The sequence below is a fragment of the Lagenorhynchus albirostris genome, chromosome 8, assembly GCF_949774975.1.
Source record: "Lagenorhynchus albirostris chromosome 8, mLagAlb1.1, whole genome shotgun sequence".
Taxonomy (NCBI): Eukaryota; Metazoa; Chordata; class Mammalia; order Artiodactyla; family Delphinidae; genus Lagenorhynchus; species Lagenorhynchus albirostris.
Window position 1 is genome coordinate 53880198 of NC_083102.1, and position 22993 is coordinate 53903190.

The following is a 22993-nucleotide window of genomic DNA, read 5'->3' on the forward strand; positions in this document are numbered from 1 at the left end:
AGTGTCATTTTTCTCTTTTTCACTTCTATTATTTCCTAAGTATGAACAAGTAGCAGTGTGATGACAGTTTGATCAGGTGAATTTCTGAAGTTCTGACATGATAATCTTATTTTTTGCAAAGGAAAAGGATAGGCAAAGGCAAAGGATAGTAGATGTGTGTTGAGGACTAAGAGGAATTGTAGCTTATTTGTTGTGTCTGTATTGCCCAGGTTACTACTCCACAACTAACTGAAACATTTTATGTAACTCACTAAAATGTTCCATTATTTGTATTTTCTTCTTACCAAAAGTGTACTCTATGTACCTTTTTCTGATAGTTGATTTTTATTCTAAATGAAAGAAGAAAATCTGAATTCCTTTTTTATTTTATAAAAAATAAATTTTAAACACTTAAAGATTTATTTTGAAATAAATATTTTAACTGCCATTTATTTTGTCCTTAATACTTTTTTGTTAAAAAGTATTGTTGTAGTACTGAATCCTTAATTGTATCCTTAATTGTTATAGTACTGAATGGCCAGGGTATCAATACACTGTGTTTAACAAATTTTTACCAAGTCCCAGTCATTCTTGCAGAGCTTGCTATTTCAGAGTCATTTACCATCATAAATTACAAATTTATGCTACCAGACACTGTCAAGTATCCAACTGTGAGGTTGGATCTGTGCTCTGAAGATTTCACCTATGAAAAAAAAAATTTCAGAAACCTATTGTTCTTTTTGTAATATATATCCATATTATTTATCATAGCGAAATGACCTTTTTGTAAAATAAATGTTTTCTTTTAAGTGGTAAACATGTATTATATAATCAAGAGGGAAAATCTGCTTTCATAATGGGTAAAATTAGGTCAAGGGTGTTTTATTTCAGGATTTATCCAGTTAGTTTTCCTGTAAAGTTATGTTTTCTTTTAGCTCAGTGTTCATTTGCTTTGTGAGGATAGAGGTCAGAGAAGGTTAATGAAAGCTACAGATTTGTTTTTCTTGCTAAAAGTACACAAAGATGTGGAGTATTTTCCAAGTGGTTTCATAGGGTTTTTGCAAAGTTCAGATAAAATATTCAGTTAACAAAGTTAAGTTCCATCAAGAAATTTGTAATACCATTAAGGTACATTAAAAATAATGTTTCAGGGTTTCCCTGGTGGCGCAATGGTTGAGAGTCCGCCTGCCTATGCAGAGGACACGGGTTCGTGCCCTGGTCCGGGAAGATCCCACATGCTGCGGAGCGGCTGGGCCCGTGAGCCATGGCCGCTGAGCCTGCGCGTCCGGAGCCTGTGCTCCGCAACGGGAGAGGCCACAACAGTGACAGGTCCGCGTACTGCCAAAAAAAAAAAAAAAAGTTTCAAAGCAACAGCATAGAAGTATACTTACAAGTTATAGCTTAAAAAACAAAATGAAATGAGGAATAATATAAATTGGTAAACTTTATACAAAAGACAATTTCAAAAATATGGCAACTTTTTTTTGAAGTCCAAATTGTTAAGTTGGATGGTAGGTACATGAGTGTTTGGGGTTTTTTTTTAACCTTTTTGTGATCTAAAATATTTTATAATTACAAAAAAGTATTTGCCTTACAAAAGTTTATATACCTTGGGAATTAAGAGGTAAACATAGTTGATAAATATTGGCAGACAACATGCTACAATCTTTACTGCAGAGTTTAATAATGAAAAATATCTATTTTTTTTTCTTAGAGATATTTCAGGGAAGCGTTCTATTTATTTCCTGTTTTGTGATCGGAGGTAGCAAGTACAAGGAAAGTATCACAGGACTCTTTTTAGCTTTTTAGCTTGAGTGTCACAAGCCAGCTGAAGGAAAAGCAAAATCAAATAGGTAATAGAAATGAGAAAAGGAGAAAGAAAAGTATGTATGTTGGAAAGTTGGAGTATTTCCTTGTGGATAACTTAGGAGTAAAAGATGGGCTCATTGCCTTAGTTGGATGAGAAGCCAGCAGCAATTTCAACTACCTTTTCTGACTATAACCACTAATTTTAGGGTGTCCTAATTTAAAAAAAAAATTTTTCTGTTTCTCATTGTAAGACAGTTGCTTAATTAATAGTTGTTGGGTATTTGGAAGACTTCAAAGGAAGTAATCTCCTTTGTGTATATTATTAATGTGTTCATAATAGAAATGAAATCTTTTGGGGTACCCAGATACCAAGCTATGTGAAGCATAGGTGTTATCTGAATCATGTCCTTTCCTTTGAAATACTTGGAATTTGAAGAACAGGATATGCAATTTATATTACAACTAACTCTGGAGCAAATATAGCAAGGCAGTTTTTTCCTATTTATTTTGTAAACTCTGAGTGCATTGAAAGTTGAAAGCAAAGGACAAGAGCTTCCTTTGTTAATGGGACCTATTTCAATACATTTTTCTGAAATTGTTAGTATCTTCTGACCAGTGCCTTCATTTTCTGATTTGTTGTCAAACATTGTTATTGGTATTATTTCTATATAAAAGGCTTTAGAAAGGCCATGGTGTAATATTCTTATATTAAGAAAAAGGATATGATTATAAAGCTAAAACATACCTTCAGTTTTATTTGTTTATGGTGTGCTACAAATTGAGGGAGATTGAAAATATCTTAAATCAAGAGCAGACATTGAGTAAAAGCTTATGGCTTTGGATGGATTTGAAGCATGATTAAATGATAGAGTAAATAAAAGCCCCTGGTCAACCAAATCCTAATGGAGGGAAATAAGAGTACTGCATAATAATTGAGCCTCAGCTTCAAAAACAAATCTTTCTGTGAACTGGTACTACTCCCAGGGTCAAGAGAAATAGTAAGAACAATACTGAGCACACATGGCCTTTCCTATAAAAATATGAACCAGAAAACTCACAAAAGAACCATTAATGTCATAATCCCAAATTTGTAACACGTTCATCAAATGTTTAACATACACGTTTCTCTTTAAAAATGGGGTATATGGGCTTCCCATAAAGCAGAAACTAACACACCATTGTAAAGCAATTATACTCCAATAAAGATGTTAAAAAAAAAATCCATACAAATAATAGTGGTGGTGGGAGGAGGGGTAATAGGCATGTTAAAAGACAAAAGATTTAAAACACCTGCAAGCGATTCCAGGAAAAAGTCTTCAGTTATTGTACTTTAAGCCAATTCTGTTGTACAGTTCCATCCCCTTCTGGCTCCCTCCCCTCTTCACTAGTAACTTTATTAAAGATCAGGAACAAGTGCTGTCGTCCTAGCTATGTTATAGTAGACGACACATTCCTAACAGTTTTTTTTTTCAAGCAAGGGGGAGCTCATTCTGTGTGCTGCAGCAGGAGGAACCGAAAACAAGAAACAGGTGCCCTTGCTCGCTCGCCTAACAGTTTTTAAAGTGACATCTCACTGCTTGATTTATCCAGAACCTTCTTCCCTTATTTCCTGTATTAGCTTGCTAAGGCTGCCATAACAAAGTACCACAAACTGAGGACTTAAACAGCAGAAATCTTCTGTCTCTTCCAGTTCTAGAAGCTGGAAGTTGGAGATAAAGGTGCCAACAGGGTTAATTCCTTCAGAGAGCTGTGGAAAGAGAATCTTCCATGCCATTCACCTAGCATGTAGTGGTTAGCTGGCAATCTTTGGCATTCCTTGGCCTATAGAAGCATCACCCCAATTTCTGCCTTCATCTTTGCATGGCATTCTGTGTGTGAGGTTGTCTTCAGATTTCCCCTCTTCCTAAGGAAACCAGTCATATTGGATTAAGGCTAATACTAAGGACCTCTTTTTAACTTGATTACCTCTGTAAAGACCCTATCTCCAAATAACGTTATATCCTGATGTATGCTGAGGGAGTTAAGACCTCAGTAGATGAATTTTTGAGGGACATATTCAACCCACAATGCTTCCCTTCTTTTCTTTCTACACTTCCCAACTGATAGTATAAATTTACTTCCCAACTATACTTGCCAACTTCCCAATTATAATGTTATCTATTACTTTTATTTGACAGTCTCGTCTAAAAACAAGTTTATGGGTTTTTTCGTTAACCTAAGTTTGCTGAATTTCAGTCATGGAGTTGGAGAAATACTATGGTGAGATATGACTAACATGGAAAAGGAACAGTGTGTGCAAGTTAATTTACAATTTGAGGTTGAACTGTGTAGTTTACTATGTAGTTTAGTGAAGATACAAATATTCAGAGCAGTGGGGAGGTAGGTAGGATTTGAGTGAGCAAAGAGGATAGTATGAGGTCATTTCAAGTTCAGGAATAGCTTCAATGAGCAGTTAGATTTAAGTAAGATCTTAGAGGCAGAAATCCAAAAATAGGAAACTGTCCTGAGTCTGGAGAATTCTGAATAGTGACAGCCATCTTTTAGGAAGATCTACCACTTAACGACTTCTTGACTTTGGGCAAATTATTTAACCTTTCTGCATCTCAATTTCTTTGTCATTAATATGAGGTTATGGTAATTAAATGAAAAAGTGCTTGGTATATATTCAGTGTTATCTATTATTTTTTTAATTGATAATATATGTAAGGAAACTGTTAAAATATCTTTATGTGAAGAAGTGAAAGCAGCTGGTGGACAGTGAATTAATCAGATAAACTAGAAGAAAGGTAGAAATGTTGATGTTTCCATATTCAAGGAAGACAAGTTTAGGGAAAAAAGGTGGTCTGAATTGTGTAATGTGGACCTGAAGCCGGTGGAAGAGAATTAGGACCAAAAAGAAGCCTTTGAATTCAAGCAGAAAGAGGTTATTAGTGACTGTAGTAGGCAGAATAATAGTCCCCTAAAGATGTCCTCCTTCTCCTCTCTGGAATCTGAAAATGCTCTGTTACAGAATTAAGGTTGCAAGTCAGATGACCATAAAATAGAAAAATTATCCTGGGTAGTCTAGATGGGTCAATTTTAATCACAAAGGTTCTTAAAAGCTACAAGAGGGAGGCAGAAGAATGTAGGGTGAAATGATTTAGATGTTGAAAGACTCAACCAGTATTGCTGGGTTTGAAGATGGAAGGGGGCCACAAGCTAAGGAATGAAGGTGTCCTCAGGAACTGGAGAAGTAGAAGGAAAAGGAGATTTCCCTGGAGCTTCCAGAAAAAAACAGAGCTCTTGCTTCCAGAAAAAAACACAGCTGATACCTTGATTCTAGCCCAGGGTAGACCCTGTCAGATTTCTGACCTCCAGAACTGTAAGATAATAAATTTGTGGTGTTTTATAAGCCACTGAGTTTGTGGTAATTTGTTGAAGCAGCAATAGGAAACTAATAGAATAAATGAGAATCTTAGTAGAATTTTGGAGATGAACGGTATATTGCAGTGAACTTGGAAGCCAGGATTGTTAATTGCTCAAAGTCTTACCTAAAGTACTTCTGAGAATGATATTCCAACATTCTAGTCCCACTAGGGCATGTAAGTATTTCACTTCATCTTTTCCATACCAAAGGCAGGCTAAACATAGACCTGAACTTGATCAATAAGTCTAAAAATAGGGTTGTCTTCCCTTCCTTTTATAGCTTTAAAAAAACATATTATCAACTACATATACATCTCAGCTAAAGTCTGCTAACAAGGTAGTCATCAATGACTGGGAAATAAATTATAAAATGATTTTGTACACAGTTATTTGATTCAATTCAGTTTTATAGATTAGAGAACTGAAGTTCAGAGCAAAGAATCCTGTGTCATATCGTCATCATCCATCTGCTATTGCCAGAGGTGGCCTGGAGCCCAGAGCCTTTTTGTACCCAGAGATCCTTTTACCACCCAATGCTGTCCCTCTTTCTCATTGTTACATCTCTAGGTCTGGCTTTGGGATCGGATTGCTTCTGGCCTTAAATCACCTTACATCCTCTGAAGCAGTATGGAAGATGAGAAAGTGGTAGCAGTGCAGAGATAGTAGCCTTTTTCATTACTAACACATAGTCCCGTTACTAGAGCAACACAAAAATATCAAATGGAAATAGCAAATATGTAAAGTCCTTATTGTGTGTTAGACACGTATACTGTCTATGTATAGTAACTCATTTAATCCTCACCATAGTTTCTGATATAAATACATTATTATTACAGATGAGATCCTGAGCTACAAAGAGGTTATTTAACTTGCCCAAGGTCATACAGCGGCAGAGTGGGATAGGGATGGATGCCATCCTTTACTTTCATTTAAAACTATGATGCTTTCTCTCAAACTTTTTATTTTGAAAATGTTCAAAGGTACAGAGAATTTGAATAGTACAATGAACACCCGTATACTTACTCTCTCTAGATTTAACGATTATCAATATTTACCACATTTACTTTATCTCCATTTATGTGTATGTGTGATCATGACACTTCAGCATCTGCCCAGGGCAAGGCCACCTCCAAATATGCCTCAATGGCATATTGATTGTTTTGAATTAAAGTTACTTGAGAAACAGCAGGTGGAAAAAAAAATGATATAAAAACAAAAAAACACTCTGACCCTCCCCCTTTCCCACTGAAAGTGGTAAATAAATCATTTAGTGGGAAATATTTACTTGGGGACCCAACTCAAAACTATTTTTAGTTTTGTTTCCTTTAACTGTTTTTTAGACCTGTAACACAAATCTGGACGGAACTGAAGGTGCTAGAGGAATGGTGGAGGTGGGAAGCGGAGCAGAGGGCGGGAGGTGGTCCCAGGATATTGCCTGGGACTGCCGGCCCAGTGGATTTTGGGAATTGTAGTCTCCCAGTCATCCAGGACATGCTGGTTTAGGGAACCTGACTACGAGTCCCAGAAGCCTCCGGTGTGGCTCACTGGGAACGCACTTCCTGGGACGCGGAGAGGTAGACGCTCTAAGAGCTTCCTCAGTGTGGGCGAGTAAAATGCTCTGGATGTGAGAAACAGGTAGGTCTGGTCAAGAATGTTACAATTTCTGGGTCTTTTGCATAAGTAGCTGAGGATTTTGTGTAAGGTTGCTTAAACGACGGGAGTCATTTAGCCTTGAAAAATGCTGACCACATTTGCGGACGTGAACACTGAGTGAGGAGGTATTTGGTAGAGCTCTAAAAAATTATTTTGGACCCAGGAGTATGAAAATGTCTAGGTGTCTGGTCGGGGCAGCCAGGGGCTTGGGGCTTGCTTGGCCGGGTGTGCGGTGTGGAGCTGCAGGTTGCTATTTTTGAATCAGCAGCTCATGCTGGTTGTGTAATGATGACCTGTTCACTGTTCAGCCCACTCAGTGTTGCAGAGATGGGTTTTTCTGAGAGCGTTCATGGTCACTGTTGCGGTCTCTTTCCATTGGTTCTAACCTGGAAAGCTCTTTTTTTTTTCTCTCTCTTTTTTTCTGCTCGCTCTGGTGCTCCTGAGGACACAGCTCAAAGGGAGTGAGAGGAGGGTGTGGGGGAGGGGAGGCTTCTCTGGAAGCTTGATTTGCTTTCCTCTGAAGCCCAAGTTCTGTGTTATAGGCTTTGCAAGAGGCTAGTCATGACATTAGAAAGCCAGACTTGGTGACCCCACTTAAAAATGATTGCTCAGAGATCCTGTTGTGTGTTTTCTATTGTAAAAATGATTTCACTTAACTTTGGATTGAGCAGTTGTGCTTGAAACCAACCTAGACATACATCTGGAAAAGAGAAGAACAAAAACAAAAGCAAAAAAACCCCCTGATTGAAATCACTTCTGTGCAGACTGTTGGGAACATCATTCTACTTAATGAGCGTAGTAGGGCTAGTGATACAGCCTTAACCCAGGAAGTTTTCAGGTGTTTACAAGTTTTCTTTCTCATCCTCCTATTTGAGGTAAATAGTATTTGAAGATGAAGTTGTTGATGCTTAAGAAAGATATATGGAAACGTTTAAATGGCGGGTTGAGCTATTGGTGGAGCTATAAACTCAAAAAAACATTCTAGATGCAAATCTTAGTAGGCACAGTGCGAATCAGCTTGGACTAGTTTTGTTGTCAGTATCCTTTTTAAAGGTATTAAAGAAACATCATGGGGGCTTCCCTGGTGGCGCAGTGGTTGAGAGTCTGCCTGCTGATGCAGGGGACACGAGTTCGTGCCCCGGTCCGGGAAGATCCCACATGCCACGGAGCAGCTGGGCCCGTGAGCCATGGCCGCTGAGCCTGCGCGTCCGGAGCCTGTGCTCCGCAACGGGAGAGGCCACAACAGTGAGAGGCCCACGTACCGCAAAAAAAAAAAACACATCATGAATGTCTTTTATGCCAAGACAACTAATCACACAGTGTTTCATTGGCCCTCCATTCTTTCACTATAGTCATGAAAGGATCTAAAAAATTCATTAAATATTGATCATCTATTTCTAGGATAGTAAAGTGACTTTTATCCTCATTTTTCCTATCTTCTCGAATCACAAAATGAGGGTTAATTTTTTCTTCTGTATCTCACATATAGATATTGTGTGAATTTAAGAATAAACTGCCTTTTTTTTTAACTCATTGACCACCTTTTTTGGTTTAAGATTTCATTGATTTCAGATGATTGCTAATTATTTCTCCTAATGCTCTGTGAATTCAAATTGAGTTTTTAAACTAGTACCATTTTAATCTGAAGTACTTTTCCTATTTCTTTAGGTCCAGATCATCTGTGCTGTGTGTTCAGATGTGCATATATTTCTTCTAAGTTGATTAAAGTTTTAGAACTATCAAGTACCTCAAAGAGTAAGTACATTCCTTGATTATATCTCTTCCTTTTGCTACCATATATCAGATGACACTTTTTTCTCTTGTTTAACAAAATAAAGTTATAGGACAGACCTCCATTGCAAGTGCTATGTTGATGATCTACAGTTTCTAAGAAAACCCAAATTACGGTAGAATTACGGTAGAAGGGACTGCTAGTGTTACTACCAAGGATTAATGTAGCTGCTATCACAGATGTATTCTTACGTAGCTATTCCTTAGAATTGTTCCTGAAACAATACAATAATGGATCTGGGGCTTCCCTGGTGGCGCAGTGGTTGAGAGTCCGCCTGCCGATGCAGGGGACACGGGTTCGTGCCCCGGTCCGGGAAGATCCCACATGCCGCAGAGCGGCTGGGCCCGTGAGCCATGGCCGCTGAGCCTGCGCGTCCGGAGCCTGTGCTCCACAACGGGAGAGGCCACAACAGTGAGAGGCCCGCGTACCAAAAAAAAAAAAAATAATAATAGTGGATCTGGTAATTCTTTAAGCTCTTAGCCACTATTCCTGCTCCAAACTTCTTTGAACTCTATTCCAAACCACAGGAAAGATATTCTTTTGAAAATATTTTTATTTGAAATATCTTTGATAACCTTTAATTGTGTACAAAAATTTATCCGTCTACTTCTCTGCAAGTCATTGTGGAACAGTTAGATGACAAATGTGAAGTGGGTGTTTTGAACAGAGTTCTTGTCTGATTTGGTCAGTAACTACTCTCAAAGAGAATGCTCTCAGATAAACCTACCAATAATCATTACAGACTTAAATTCCTGACCCTATTCTGCTTTACAAAGGGCTTTACTATTTATGATCTCACAGCTACCTTGAGGGACATTTGAGAAATTTAAGATGCAGAGGACATAGGTGACTTTCCCAGTTTGCAAATAGTAGTTTATGACTGGCATATGAGTCTTGGGGTTGCCTGGGTTACAATACCAAGCTGCCTCCCAGATGGAAACAGCAAGCTGATACATCTGTATGTACAACCCAGCTCAAGACTGTCAACCAGCTAGTGTTCATGGGTGCTCCTCAGATTGTTAAACTGTGTTCTTAGCCTTGCACATTTGCTGCAGTCGCTAATAAGGGGTTTTCATATGGCAAAAAGATGTTTTTTTCCTCATTGGGAGAAATATTTTAAAGAGGAAATAAAAATATAATAAATTGTTTAACTTTGATAAGCAAACATTAATTTGATATATGAACCAGTCTTAGTGGCAAGGGGCGAATCCCGTATGTAACATACCTGTTAAGTTGAAAACATGAGAATCAACAGAGCCATAATTGATCGAATCTCTAACCACTGTGGAAGTTAACCAGTGTTGCCAAACTTAGATATGTGTTTCTACAAGCATAGACTGTATATAAATACCTGGGAATGGCCTCATCTTTCTTGGGAAGTTTCTGGGGGAAGAAAATGAACTTTATTTTTAAAAATGAGAGGCTTTGGCCAATAAAGAATGGAGAGCAGGGGCACATTCTAGAAGCAGTTTGAAGGCTTCAACACACAGAGTATGAATGAATGAAATGAGTGGAACTGATCCTAGAGCAAATTTTTAACTTTCTGTGTCCTGACCATACTCACATGGACCTTCCATTTGTTTGTTCATTCATTCAACAAATAATTGAGTGCCTTCTATGTGCCAGTGTTGGACACAGTGAAAAAAACAGAAGGCTCTCTGTCCTGAAATTTACAGTCTGGTGAGGAAGATAAACACTGAACAGGGAATATAAGTATAATCACTGCTACCAGAGAAAAAGTACGAAGGTGTAACTAGGGGCAGGCGGAAGGTGAAGGGTGTGGGAAGAGAGAGGAGGTTTAGGGTCAGACTCCCTGGAAACCAGAAAGATGAGTACGAGTTAGCTAAGCAAAGAATAGGATGGGATTAAGAAAGTTCTAGGAGGAAAAACAGCATGAGAAAAAGCCCTTAGCCAAATTGAAAAACAAAATTTGAGAAGTTAAAGGAAAAGCAGTATGGCTGCATAGACTGTAATATGTAAGGTGGGAGAATGACACAATAAGGAGACTGAGAATCTGGCAGGAACCAAATGGTGGGATTTAAAACTTTGGAAACTATGGGAAAGATTTAAAACTTTATTCTGAGGAAGCTCTTCAATAGGAAGCTATTGAATGGTAAGAAATGAAGTGAAATGATCAGATTTGCATTTGAAAAAATTATACCAGATTCGAAATTAATTGGTATAGCTCTAAGAGTCAGCATTATCTTTCAGTTTTAAATCACTAAACATATTCCTTTTCCCAACTATCCCTATAAAATTGTTACTTAATCCCTCTAGTGAGATATGCTACTTACCATCAAATCATACATATGTGGAGTTAAGAGCAGGGTATAAAAAGTACAGCAGCCAAAGAAAGTTACAAAGAGCAAGGACATTAATTCCAGCACTGAGACTGAAATTTAGTTAAATAGAGGTTAATAGTATTTCCCTTCTGAGAAATGCCATGGAATACTTGCTGGACTGTTGGGCTTCCCTGGTGGCACAGTGGTTGAGAGTCCGCCTGTTGATGCAGGGGACACGGGTTTGTGCCCCGGTCTGGGAAGATCCCACATGCCATGGCGCAGCTATGCCCATGAGCTGTGGCCGCTGAGCCTGCGCGTCTGGAGCCTGTGCTCCGTAACGGGAGAGGCCACGACAGTGAGAGGCCCGCGTACCGCAAAAAAAAAAAAATAAATAAAAATAAAATAAAACAGGACTGTTCGTTAGTCTCTGGGATCTGAGCTAAGAATACTTCAGCAGACACAAGTTCAGGGGACTGATATAACACTTGTATTGATTTGATGCAGGATAAATTTGAACATACTTGATACTGAAATAGATATTGACTATTGACCCACCTCTGTTTATTAGTGTCATTTGATAGTCTGTAGGCTAAGAACTACAGAAATTATTTATCAATAACAAAGTCATTCATACTGATCTTGTTTCTCATTTCAGTTGCGTTGTAGGAATTAGGGGTACAGGGCAGCTTGATTGAAGAAATCTCAATTACATTGATACTCCAAGTATTTGTCCCCTACCTCTGAAAGCAGGAAGGAATTGTGATTGGGTTAGGACTTTGTATGGGTTATGTGAAGGAGTTCTGAAGCTTTGAAAGAAACGGGGGGAACCTTTTTCCTTACGTCTTCACAACATTGATTAAATCTTCATTCTCTTTCATTGCTCAGTTTTTCTCTAACACTGAATGATACATTTTTATGAACAGGTATCTTATTGGGTCACTTTGCTTAATACCTAACAATAATCACTTGATGTGTAATAATCAGACATCTCTTTCATTATCAGCATTTTGAGTTCTTATAAAACAGCATATTTTTTCCCTCAGTCTGACTGTTAACACACTGGGGCAAGGTCCAGATCTTAATGGCCTCAGTGTCCCTCTAGGGCCTAACAGAGTGTTTTGCATGTGCTAGATACTCAGTAAATACCTGTTGAATGAATGATTGCTTAGTAATGGCTACTTCCTTGTCCAGTTCTGCGTCATTAATAGCCTACCTTTGTGAGTTGCTGTGGCCTTGGGTCGGGGCCCAGTATTTATTTATTCACATATTCCTAAAATGACTCTTGTGCCAGGCACTGTGCAGGTTACTTACAGTATACTGGGGGGACAGGCGAATGAGCAGAAACCAACAGGAAGCTGGATTCTAGAGACTGACAACAGTAGTGGCATTTTCCAGGGTAAACATCCTCAAACTTGCACCAGAGTTTCCATTGTTGGACTAAGGTGGTCGGTTGGTTGCTAAAATTAAGCATTTAAAATTTGCAGGAAAAAAATAAATTAGGACCATAATTCCTCTGAAGTATTTTCATCCATAACATTTTCTTAAACAATTACTACTTTTGGTGATATTGACAGAAGACAACACGATAAACAAGTAGTAAACTAAGAACAGAGAAACTTAGAACTAGTTATGCTTAACTTGAGGACTTTAAAAAATGGTCACTTGTGCTTAAACTCTGATTTTTATATTGTACACTTATATATATGTGTGTGTGTATAGGTATGTACACATACGTGTATGTTTTCTGCTAGTAAAATTATTCCTAGTTCATGTGATTGCATTAAATATATAGTAAATTAAAATAGTCTGTTCTGTTGTCTCATAGGAGGCATGATGGAAGGCAGAGAAAATACATTTGAGTGGTGTTTGGAGAGTGAGTTTCAAACTCTTGAATAAATAAAGCTGAATAATATACTGGTTTTTATAATTTGTCATATACAGAAAAAGAACACAGCCTTTTAATTTGAGATGAAAGGCCTGGCTACTTTTTTTCTTTTTCCTTATAATAGCATTAATAGAGATAGGTTGTCATTACTTCAGAAATCTCTGTGTTCATTTTATATGAGCAGTAATAGTAGACTAACCAATCATAGTATATTAGTATAATAACCAATAACCAATAGTTTAATAACCTGAAATGCATGCCCGTCATCTTGAACCAGTCAGGAAGTAGATGAGTAGAATAATTTCAGGGACCTTTGTTCTCTTTTTCGTTTGAGTAACTCATTGGAGAGGAGTCTATTTATGTTTTGTGATTTTCTGGTATGCCTGGTATATAGGAATGAGATGTTTGCTTTTTTTAAATTTAACGTTTATTCAACAGATGTTCTTTGAACTGCTCCAGGATGCCAGGCACTGAGCTGATCACTGAGTGTTAAGACGTAGTTAACGCTTGCATCACACTTATAAGGCGTCAGATGTAACTTTAAGCATTTGACATTATATTAACTCATTGAATACTTAGAAAACCCTGTGAGGTAGGCACAGTTACTTTTCCCATTTTACAGATGAGGAAAATGAGGCACACAGAAGTATTGTTGACCCAAGGTGACTTTGGTCACTTGGCTAGTAAGTGAGTAATTGCGGATTGGAACCCAAGCAGTCTGGCTCAGAGTCTGCCCTCAACCACTCTGCTGCCCTGTAGTGCTTCTTCCCCTATGCCTTTGTCTTTTATGCTGGTCTCATTTTACATTTGCGTGAGCATTTGAAGCCGAATTTGTGTTGTTTGTAGTTGACGGTTGATGAGTGCTTTGACCCTATATATTTGAGTGTCTGACACATCAAAGTGCTTGATACGTGGTTGTCGAATGAGTGATTTTGGACAACTGAGAGAATTCCTGATGCGACGTTAAGAGAATCTGAAATTCTTTTGGTTGTTCCTCTGATTCACTGTAGAAAAATACTCATGTGTGAAGACTTTAGTTGCTATATGACCCAGGCAGTAGTAAGCGATCGTGTGTGTGTGCAGCTGTGCTCTGAGGTCACATGCATGTGTGCTTATATACATTGATATTGTACATGGAGGGGAGACAAGGGACAGAATTTCCCTGTTTGCATTGATGTCATTGGTTGTGTTTCCAGTCAGCACCATGCTCTCCTATTGTCCCCTCATGATTTGTCCTCTTGTGTGTCACCCCCTAGTCTGACTGGCAGCACTGCACAAGCCTGCCTGCCATGGGCTGTCGGGATGTCCATGCAGCCACGGTCCTCTCCTTCCTGTGTGGAATCGCCTCGGTAGCAGGCCTCTTTGCGGGGACTCTGCTTCCCAACTGGAGAAAATTACGACTGATCTCGTTCAACAGAAATGAGAAGAACCTGACTGTTTACACAGGCCTGTGGGTGAAGTGTGCCCGGTACGACGGGGGCAATGACTGCCTGATGTACGACACTACTTGGTACTCATCAGTTGACCAGCTGGACCTGCGGGTCCTCCAGTTTGCCCTGCCCCTCAGCATCCTGATTGCAATGGGGGCCCTGCTGCTCTGCCTGATTGGAATGTGTAACACCGCCTTCAGGTCCTCGGTGCCCAACATCAAACTGGCCAAGTGTCTGGTCAATAGTGCCGGCTGCCATCTGGTGGCCGGGCTGCTGTTTTTCCTGGCAGGAACTGTGAGCCTCTCCCCATCCATCTGGGTCATCTTTTATAATATCCATCTGAACAGGAAGTTCGAGCCAGTCTTTATGTTTGACTATGCAGTGTATGTCACTATTGCTAGTGCTGGGGGCTTGTTTACGACTTCCCTTCTACTGTTTATTTGGTACTGTGCATGCAAATCTTTGCCTTCTCCTTTCTGGCAACCGCTGTACTCCCATCCTCCCAGTATGCATACATATTCACAGCCCTATTCAGCACGCTCCCGCCTCTCTGCCATAGAAATCGACATTCCAGTAGTTTCACACAGCACCTAGTGGGGAAATAGTTGCTAAAGAAAACTTGTAGCCTCACATTTCCCTTGTGCAAGGAGCTATTTTGGACCTATATACATTTTCCTTTGATCACAGTCAGTGAAGCCAAATTAGTATGTCTTAGTAGGATGAAGTGCTGCTAGTTTTTATGAAAAGTACAATATTTAAATGTGAATCATTCCTTTTATCTTCTTATGCTAGAAGGATTTTTAACCTCCAGGTTGATATCTGATCAGTTATTTCGGTGGAAAGGACCTGTGTCTCAATTGAGGTGATTTAGAGCAACATAGTAAAAAATGATTTCTAAGAGAAGCTCTTATAAGCGATCCTTATGAGCATTTCAGAATGTGTTTTGTCCTTTTGCTATAATACCTTAAATTGGGAAAAAAGGGCAATTTCAAAATAAAAATTTTTTTTCACGTAAGGGTAATATTTTAACAGTAGCCAGTCTACCAGCTTAGGCTGTAACTTTTCTTACTTCTTTCTCGGGGCAAAATGTATTGAATAGAGTTCGGTATTTTGAAGATGACTTTCTTTTGTGAGTTCTTATCTTCTACCTCATGCCTGTGTTTAAAAATAAAATGTATTTTAAATGATGTCAGAGAGAATAAACCTAACATTTAAAATATCTATTAGTATGGATAACATTTAACATAATTTTAAAAGTTAATAGTTCTATAAGTTGTATTATTAAAGTGTGCCATGCGATGGATTGGTGCTTCCTCTGAGTCAGAAAAACTTTTCCCCAGATATCATCCACCAAGGGGTACTCATGCCCACGTATAATCTCTTAGTGACTAAGAGAAAGAAATAAAGAGGCCCGAGTGGTTAGTTCTCCTTTAGACAGTGGTAGGGGACAAGCATCTGTTCTTCAGTGACAACATCAGAGATTCATTCTGGTGACTGCCTTTTGGGTGAAGTGAGGCATGACTTCACCATGACTGCATTCACCCTTGATTCAGTTCCTGCCCCCATCACTGATTATTTCCTTGCGGATATATCTTTGCCCAACACTTTACTAGGTGCTATAGAGGATACATGCAAAGAATGAGATCTGGTCCCATCTACTAAGAAATTTTAATTTAATAGAGAAGATCAAACTGTTATCTGACAATTAGGGAACAGTCTGACTTCAGTGACAGCTGGTCTTCACTTCTCAATCATTGATCTAGGAATATATTTCACCCAGAGACATGGCTTTCTGGCAGACAGGCTTATTGTACAATACCAGCAATATTTAGAACCCAGAAATTCAGTTTGTTAGCTCCTTTAGAGCACCTACATTAGCCTAGACACTGTAATAACATGATATCAGATTCATAAGAATGGATGGGCAAAAGTGGTAAAGATTAAATTGTTCCCTTTTCACCTCTGAAAGTATGACGATGTATTAAAGAGGGAGGAATATTTAAAATCTCTCTTCTAATGGGGTAACATTTAGAGGAAACCATGTTAACACCGAGATGAATGCTTAGAAATTCAGGGATATTGGGTGTTTACCCTTACGAATTTGAGCTGTTTATTTGATGTAATTTGCTACACATTAGTGCTATGTTCATGGGGATTTTGTTCTATTACCCATTACAAAATTCACAGACAGCTAGTTGCATGGCTAACAGATTATTGTGCCTCTTTTGCAAATCTGAGTATGCTTCTGGTACTTCTGTGGATGTAAATGGTACTTTTGTTTCTAATTACAAACACTAGTTTATGTATATAGCAAGTAAATACAGTTGTATAATTTTTAAATGCCATCAGTTGAAAGCACGCAAAACTATGGTTTTCTTAGCTATAGCTTCTGATTTCCTTCAGTTCTTTTAATTCTTCTCTGATATAGCTGAGTCTTGATCATTCCAAGACAGCGGCAGGTAGAATTTTGAGATTAATATTAATTTCCCCCTTTGCTAATTAATTTCTGTCCCCTCTCTCACTGAAGTTGTCCAAAAGTGTCAAGAGTTCCACCATTCTTTGTATAAACAATGTTAAAAGCAGACTCAGCCATTAATATTCTAGACAGTTTTTAGTCCATGGGATCATGTATATAAAATGTTAAACTTTTCCTGTAAGAATCTTTCGGATTCTTTTCATAATCTGTAGCCTCTAATTAGTATTTATTATAGATTCACTTGGCAAAAGAAACAGTTTCCCTTATTGTTGTTAATATTTCAGATTTGCTATCAGGAGCTATTCTTCAAAGCTATCAAAGGAAATCAAGTATTTATCATTCTTTTTAATAACTTTTGAGCATTCATCAGTCTATCATTGTGATGCGGGATATCTTTTTTTGTTGTTACAAGTCTCTTAATGTTAAAGGCCTTTTACAGAAGTTTGGAAAACCTTAAATGTAGTGTGATCCACCAGGTCTGGTTTATCCAACCATGGGAGAAAACAAAACCCTGAGCTTACTTTACTTGTAAATAAATATACACTATAATAGATAATATGTTTGCTGTAAACTGCAATGTAAAACCTCGATAAAACTGCACTGTACTTGATGTTTATTAAAAGATGTATTTTTACAAGTTTCTGTTTCTATCCTCATTTCGTCAGTGCTTTAAGTTGAAATATTTCGAGACATGTTTCTCAAATATGTGCAAATTGAAAAAGACAGCACCACTTAAAGCCCTGTAGAATAGCAATTGGAACAGAATTGGAAAACTTGGCATTATTATCTCAGGAGCATCAGGACCCTTCATTTCTAAGAGTGGTCTTAGGAGTTTACTGGACTATTTCAACATTCCACAAAAAAAACACCAAATAAAGTCAAATGTGCCAGACTTGCCTCATCAATGGAGTGTTTCAGCGACCTGTGATCTTGGAGATTGGGATTTCTCAGATGGTTAAGTGGCAGATCTTTCCTTATTCTTCAGAACCTGAGGTTAACAGGAAAAGCAGTCCTAACAGGTAAGTCACCTCAATTTCTGGAGCCTGGAATGAGCTCTTAGTTTTCTGCCTCCTGGTGAGAGCATTCACAAGCACTCCTCACTGAACCCAAGGCTCTCTGGTGGGAGATTAGATGCCAGAGCCGTACGTTGCACTGGAAATCCAAAGCTGCTTCAAGCTGGCCATCCCCATAGCTGATTATACTAACGTACCACAGTCCGGAGTCTGCCCCTTGGTTGCACAGTCTCACTGAGGGTGGCTGAAATGCCAGAGAAACTCTTCATGCTAACCAAATTCACAAGAGACTGATTTACCAACCAGAAGTGAGAAATATAGATGCCTTGCAACCACTATCCAAGACCAGTGTTTTAAAAATACGCCCTACACAGAGCTCCTTGGAGAAAGGACTGATTCTACTCCTGGGGTAGGGAAAGTACAAGATTAGCCCAGCGTCTTCCGTAAAGAAAACGGTCAAAGAATGATGGGGATTTACCCAATTGCACAGAAGCCGGCTTAAAGAGGTTCCCACTGGCCAAATCTGGGACAATCTGAGCATCAAAATAAATAATAGTAATGGGTTATAATCCATTGAATAAAGCAAAAATCCATGCATCCCTACTGATACAAATGGGAAGAAAGAAAAGTTGTTTCTTACAGTAAAATACCAAATAATAAATATGGAAAAATAGATGGAGTTCGGAAAACATCAATAGAATTGAAACTAGTTGATGAAAGTTTGATGAGAAAGAGGATATTTACATTGTCTCAAAATACTGCTCCGCAAATTACTAATTTCGGAGGGAAAAGTAGTAACTTTATTAGTGGATAAACTTGGCAGACGCAGCCTTAACCAAGTGATTAAATTTATCACCAGTACAACAAACCAACACCATGCACCTTCTAATATGATGCAACAAGAAGGTCAGATCATTGCTTTTGTGGTGTTTCCATTAAAAGTACATAGCTTGAGACTAATCTTGAGGAAACGTGCAGTTTGTCAGTTCCACTTTTACTTTTTGCCTCCTTCTCTACCTCTCCTCATCTCACACCTCTTCATTTTAATAGAAAAGCATAAAACCTTACAGTCTAAGTTGTCTCTAAAATATTTCCTACAGTAACTCTTTTAGGAGAGAATTTGAAGAGCTTGTGTCAGGTTTCTCTGGGAAGAAAAAAGGAAAGGTCCTTGCAGAAGAGATGTAAATCAAAGTGACAGAACCACAGGACTCATGGGATCTTAATTAGCTGTGCCATTTCATTGCTTAGCAGTATCTTCAGTCCTGAAGTATACTGATAGGTTAGCCTAAGGGCTCTCTCCCCTTCTTTCCCCTCCCCCACACTGGAGTAACCTTTCTAGGAGAAGGTCATTCTCCCTGTCCCTGGTGGGTGTCTCACCACCCTCCAGCCCAGGAAGGTTCTCTGTCAGTGACATAGCATGCCAGAGCCCTTTAAAACCTCACCGCAGGACTGTGGAACTCAGAGAGAAAAAGCACAACTATAGCCTGCCTAATAGTCATATCCAAATCTGCTATTAACAGGAAATTTGGGTTTGTTTTAATTTGTTTGGAAATATTCCAGCTTTCCAGACTGTTATGTGAAACAAATCCTTCAGCAAATTTTGACGAAGAAAATGAGATGGTGAATGAGGAGAGAAATTTTTTCTTATTTTGTATGAAAAACCCGGTATGACTGGGTCCTGTTAGCAGGAATGTAGTAATCATGATTTTGAGTGGTCCTTGTTCATTAAAATCCTCTATAGAAAAAAAATATAGATTCATGTCTCCAGGGTTTTGCTTTATAGAAAAAAGTTAACAGCTTCTCATTAAGAGAAAAGGCATTATTGATACATCAACTGCTTTATATATAGTGGCCTCGCTCCAAGATTCACTCTTTAACAGTTTGAAAGGGTACTTGTAGTAAATAAATCCAGATAATTCATTTAAATTTAAAAATAATTTTTGCCTCTCTCCCCATGTGCCTTTTCTTGTCCTCACTCTCAGGCTAATCCTGTGTTCTGGACAGTCCAGGTGGGGAGTTTAGCACCAGGAGGTTTCTGCAGATAGTGGGGACCCTGGGTCCTGGCAGTCCCCCTCTGGGGTGAGCAGGCGCCTAGGAAGCCTGTCTTTCCCTTTGCTAGCCACGTGAACGAGGGCTTTGGCTCATGTTTTGACCTGCTAACTTGCTCCTGGCTGCTTCTGCTTTAACAGCTCGAAGGTAGCAGTGGATGCTGGAGCCCGGTTGTACTGGCTGGTTGTGCACATCTCTTCCCAACTCCTCGCCCTATGACATCATGTTGGTAGTTTGAAATTGGCCATGGTGGAAGTATTGATGCCACAGAAATGGGCAAATGCTACAAGTTAGAGTTTGGGTTTTTTTTCCTTTTTTTTTTTCTTTCCTCTCTCCCTCCCTCCCTCCCTCCCTGCCCTCCTCTCCTGGGAAACTGGGAATTATAGCAAGTGCTGAGAGCTGTAAAACCTTATCTGTGAGAAAGGGACTCTCTGAAATAGATTTTCAATGGGTCTCTCTACCTCCAGTATTGCTCTGTGTCCCTCCCCACCACCAACCCATCCTGTACACAGACAACAGAAGGAACCTAATGAATGCAAGTATGACCTAGTCTCCCCTCTACTTAAAATAATTCAGCAATTACCTCTCAGAACAGAGTCTAAACTCTTGTTTTAAGTCTGAGTGGTAGGTCTTGTGCAGTAGAACAGGTAAGAGTACATCCAAGAATATAGAGCCAGGAAAAACAAACTGCCTGGCATAGCACAGCCACACAAGTTATCTAGAAAGAGGACTTTTTTCACTGTGTCCACAGCTGATCAGACTTTTAGCAATTATTGACACAATATCTCACAAGTGTAATGTGTAACAATGCAAATTCAAGAATAAATAATAGGGAATATCCCTTCTCAGGGACCTCTAGATTGGTTACATAGCTTATTCAAGGAATTTCTCTTTCCTGTATGGCATGATGAATGTGATAGCTAGCCTTTAAGATGGCCCCCAATGATCCCTGCTTCCTGATATTCATATCCTTATGCAGTCCTATCCCACTGAACAGGGCTGACATGTGTTACCAATAAAATTTTGCAGAAATAATAGTCTCTGACTTCTGAGGTTATAGGTCATAAAAGATGTTGTAGCTTCTGCCTCTCTATCTTGGATCACTTGCTCTGAGGGGAAGCCAGCTGCCATGTTGTGAGGACATACACAGCCCTATGGCTAATTTAGGAAGAACCAAGGCCTCCTACCAACAGCCAGTACCAATTTGCCAGCCATGTAAGAAAGCCATGTTGGAAGCAGATTTCAGATCACTGCAGCCCTGGCCAGCATCTTGACTGCAACCTGATTGAAGGATCCCAAGCCAGAAACACCCAGCCAAGCTGCCCCCAACTTCCTGACCCACACACCCTGTGTGAAATAATGCTTATTGTTGTTTTAAGATGCTGTGTTTGGGGGGCAATTTGTTATACAGCAATAGATGACTAATACAAAGAGCATAAAGCAAATGCAGGGGGGCAATCTTGAGGAATATTTGTTTTTATGCTATGAGGAGGTATTGTGAGATTTCCTTGCTCCATATCAGAAAAAAATCTCTCTCATGATCCCAGATTCCCTTGGAAAGTGCTGAATATTTTTTGCCAAAATGTGGTAAAAGAGCCTAATCTGAAGTGTGTATGTTGGGGGTGGGAGGTGAGAAAGATCTGAGCTTAGGTTGGGAGCAGAGTTCTCTCTAATTGTGGTAAGGTTATAAGTGACTGCCTTGGTTGTCAGGGAAATAAACTGAAGAATAAACATTCATGGAGTTTGGAATAGATGTTAAATGCACTTACAGTCAATCTGATATACATAGTGGTTATGTTGTTCTCTGGTTACCAGGAACAACTAAACCATACCTGTAAAAAAATCATTTGTTTTTATCTAACTGTCCAATTATTTCTGGGGTCAGCCCTTCAGGAAGAACATAAAACTGATAGTTTCCTAGGTAGATGAGGAAATAGACTCATTAGGCTGTTGAGTTGACAAGTAATACCTCCCTTTGGTAGAACAAATAACAAGATAAAAGCCTGTGGCAGCAATTGTGAGATAAGCGTTGGGAGAGGGAAGCTGAATTGTATTGATATTTCAGTGCAGTAAAGTTAATCTGATTGCTTTCCTAACACTTGGCCTGTAAAGGGGGCAAGCTAGGTGGCTTAGGATGCCCAGAGGGCAGGAGCCTAAGGACACTGAGCTCCTTGGTTGGGGAATAAAAGAGATTCAGAGGAGAAAATGAGACCCGGGTTGGGGATGGCGGGCGGCAGTGGATGGCTCAGCAATGGAAAGCATCAGAAGCCAACTTTCCCTACTCTTTTTAGGTTGCTTCTCTCCCCACCCAGCCTGTACAACTTGTCAGGCACTAAGGTGGAGAAAGCCATTAATGCTAAAGTGGAGTAGGGAGAGACTAGTAAATTCCCCCCCGCCCCCCGCCCCGGGTGGAACCGCAATGCCAGTGGAATTAAACTAGCTTTGACAAGGAACAGAGCAAGAATTAAGGAAGACCTAACACCTTGTGGTAAATGAGAATTATCTGTAGTTCAGCTCAAGTGAAATTCTTGCTTTTAGAAGTGATACCATGAAAGAGTGATGAACAGAAATTCAGTTTATTCAGAGAACAAAAGTATGTGATTGTTAAGGAAGTAAAGGAATCAAAGTTTAAGATGTTCCAAAGAGAAAAATGGCAAAGAAAAAAGAAAAATCATCTTTACTTAGAAAGCCTGCTATTGTCAGTCACTTATTAAGAGACTGGCAGCCTTTTTTTTCTGTGTTTATATATTTGTTTTTGTTTCTACAGATGCCTCTGAATTTTTTGTTAGAAGCAAAGTCACTCTCACTGCCAAGAGAAATTAGCAATGCTTTTACTATGGCATAGAGACAAATTATACCAAGGACATATAAGAAGCACCCCCCTGCGCTCCCCCAGCTCCCGCTGGATCTGTGCTTTTGGAAGGAATTGTGTCATGAGGGCAGGACTGGCTTCATGGGACCTGTGCAGTCACGTGAGGCCCTGTGCTCAGCAGGGCGCTACCCTTGGTTTAATAGTCTGGTTGCTGTTTTGAAATTCTTAATTTGTTCCAGTGGGATGTAGCAGAGAGAGCATTGGATGTGGAGTCAGGAGCGCTGAGATCTCTATAGTTCCAGGTCTTGTCTCACTAAGTGGGCAACCTTGCGCAGGCATATGAAAATCCCTGCTTCTGTTTCTCAGTTTCTACATCTGTACATTGAGACCAGTAACATCCACCTTACT

At 39.2% G+C, this 22993-nt stretch overlaps 1 protein-coding gene across 1 annotated transcript; it reads left to right on the top strand.

The window, feature by feature from the left end:
* The first annotated feature begins 6732 nt into the window (after window positions 1–6732).
* CLDN12 (claudin 12) lies at window positions 6733–17348 on the top strand. The gene is made up of 3 exons (XM_060157006.1): window positions 6733–6828; window positions 8515–8601; window positions 14062–17348. Exon 3 carries the CDS (start codon window positions 14095–14097, stop codon window positions 14827–14829), a length of 735 nt encoding a protein of 244 aa, XP_060012989.1. The 5' UTR covers window positions 6733–6828; window positions 8515–8601; window positions 14062–14094; the 3' UTR covers window positions 14830–17348.
* The last annotated feature ends 5645 nt before the right edge of the window (window positions 17349–22993 follow it).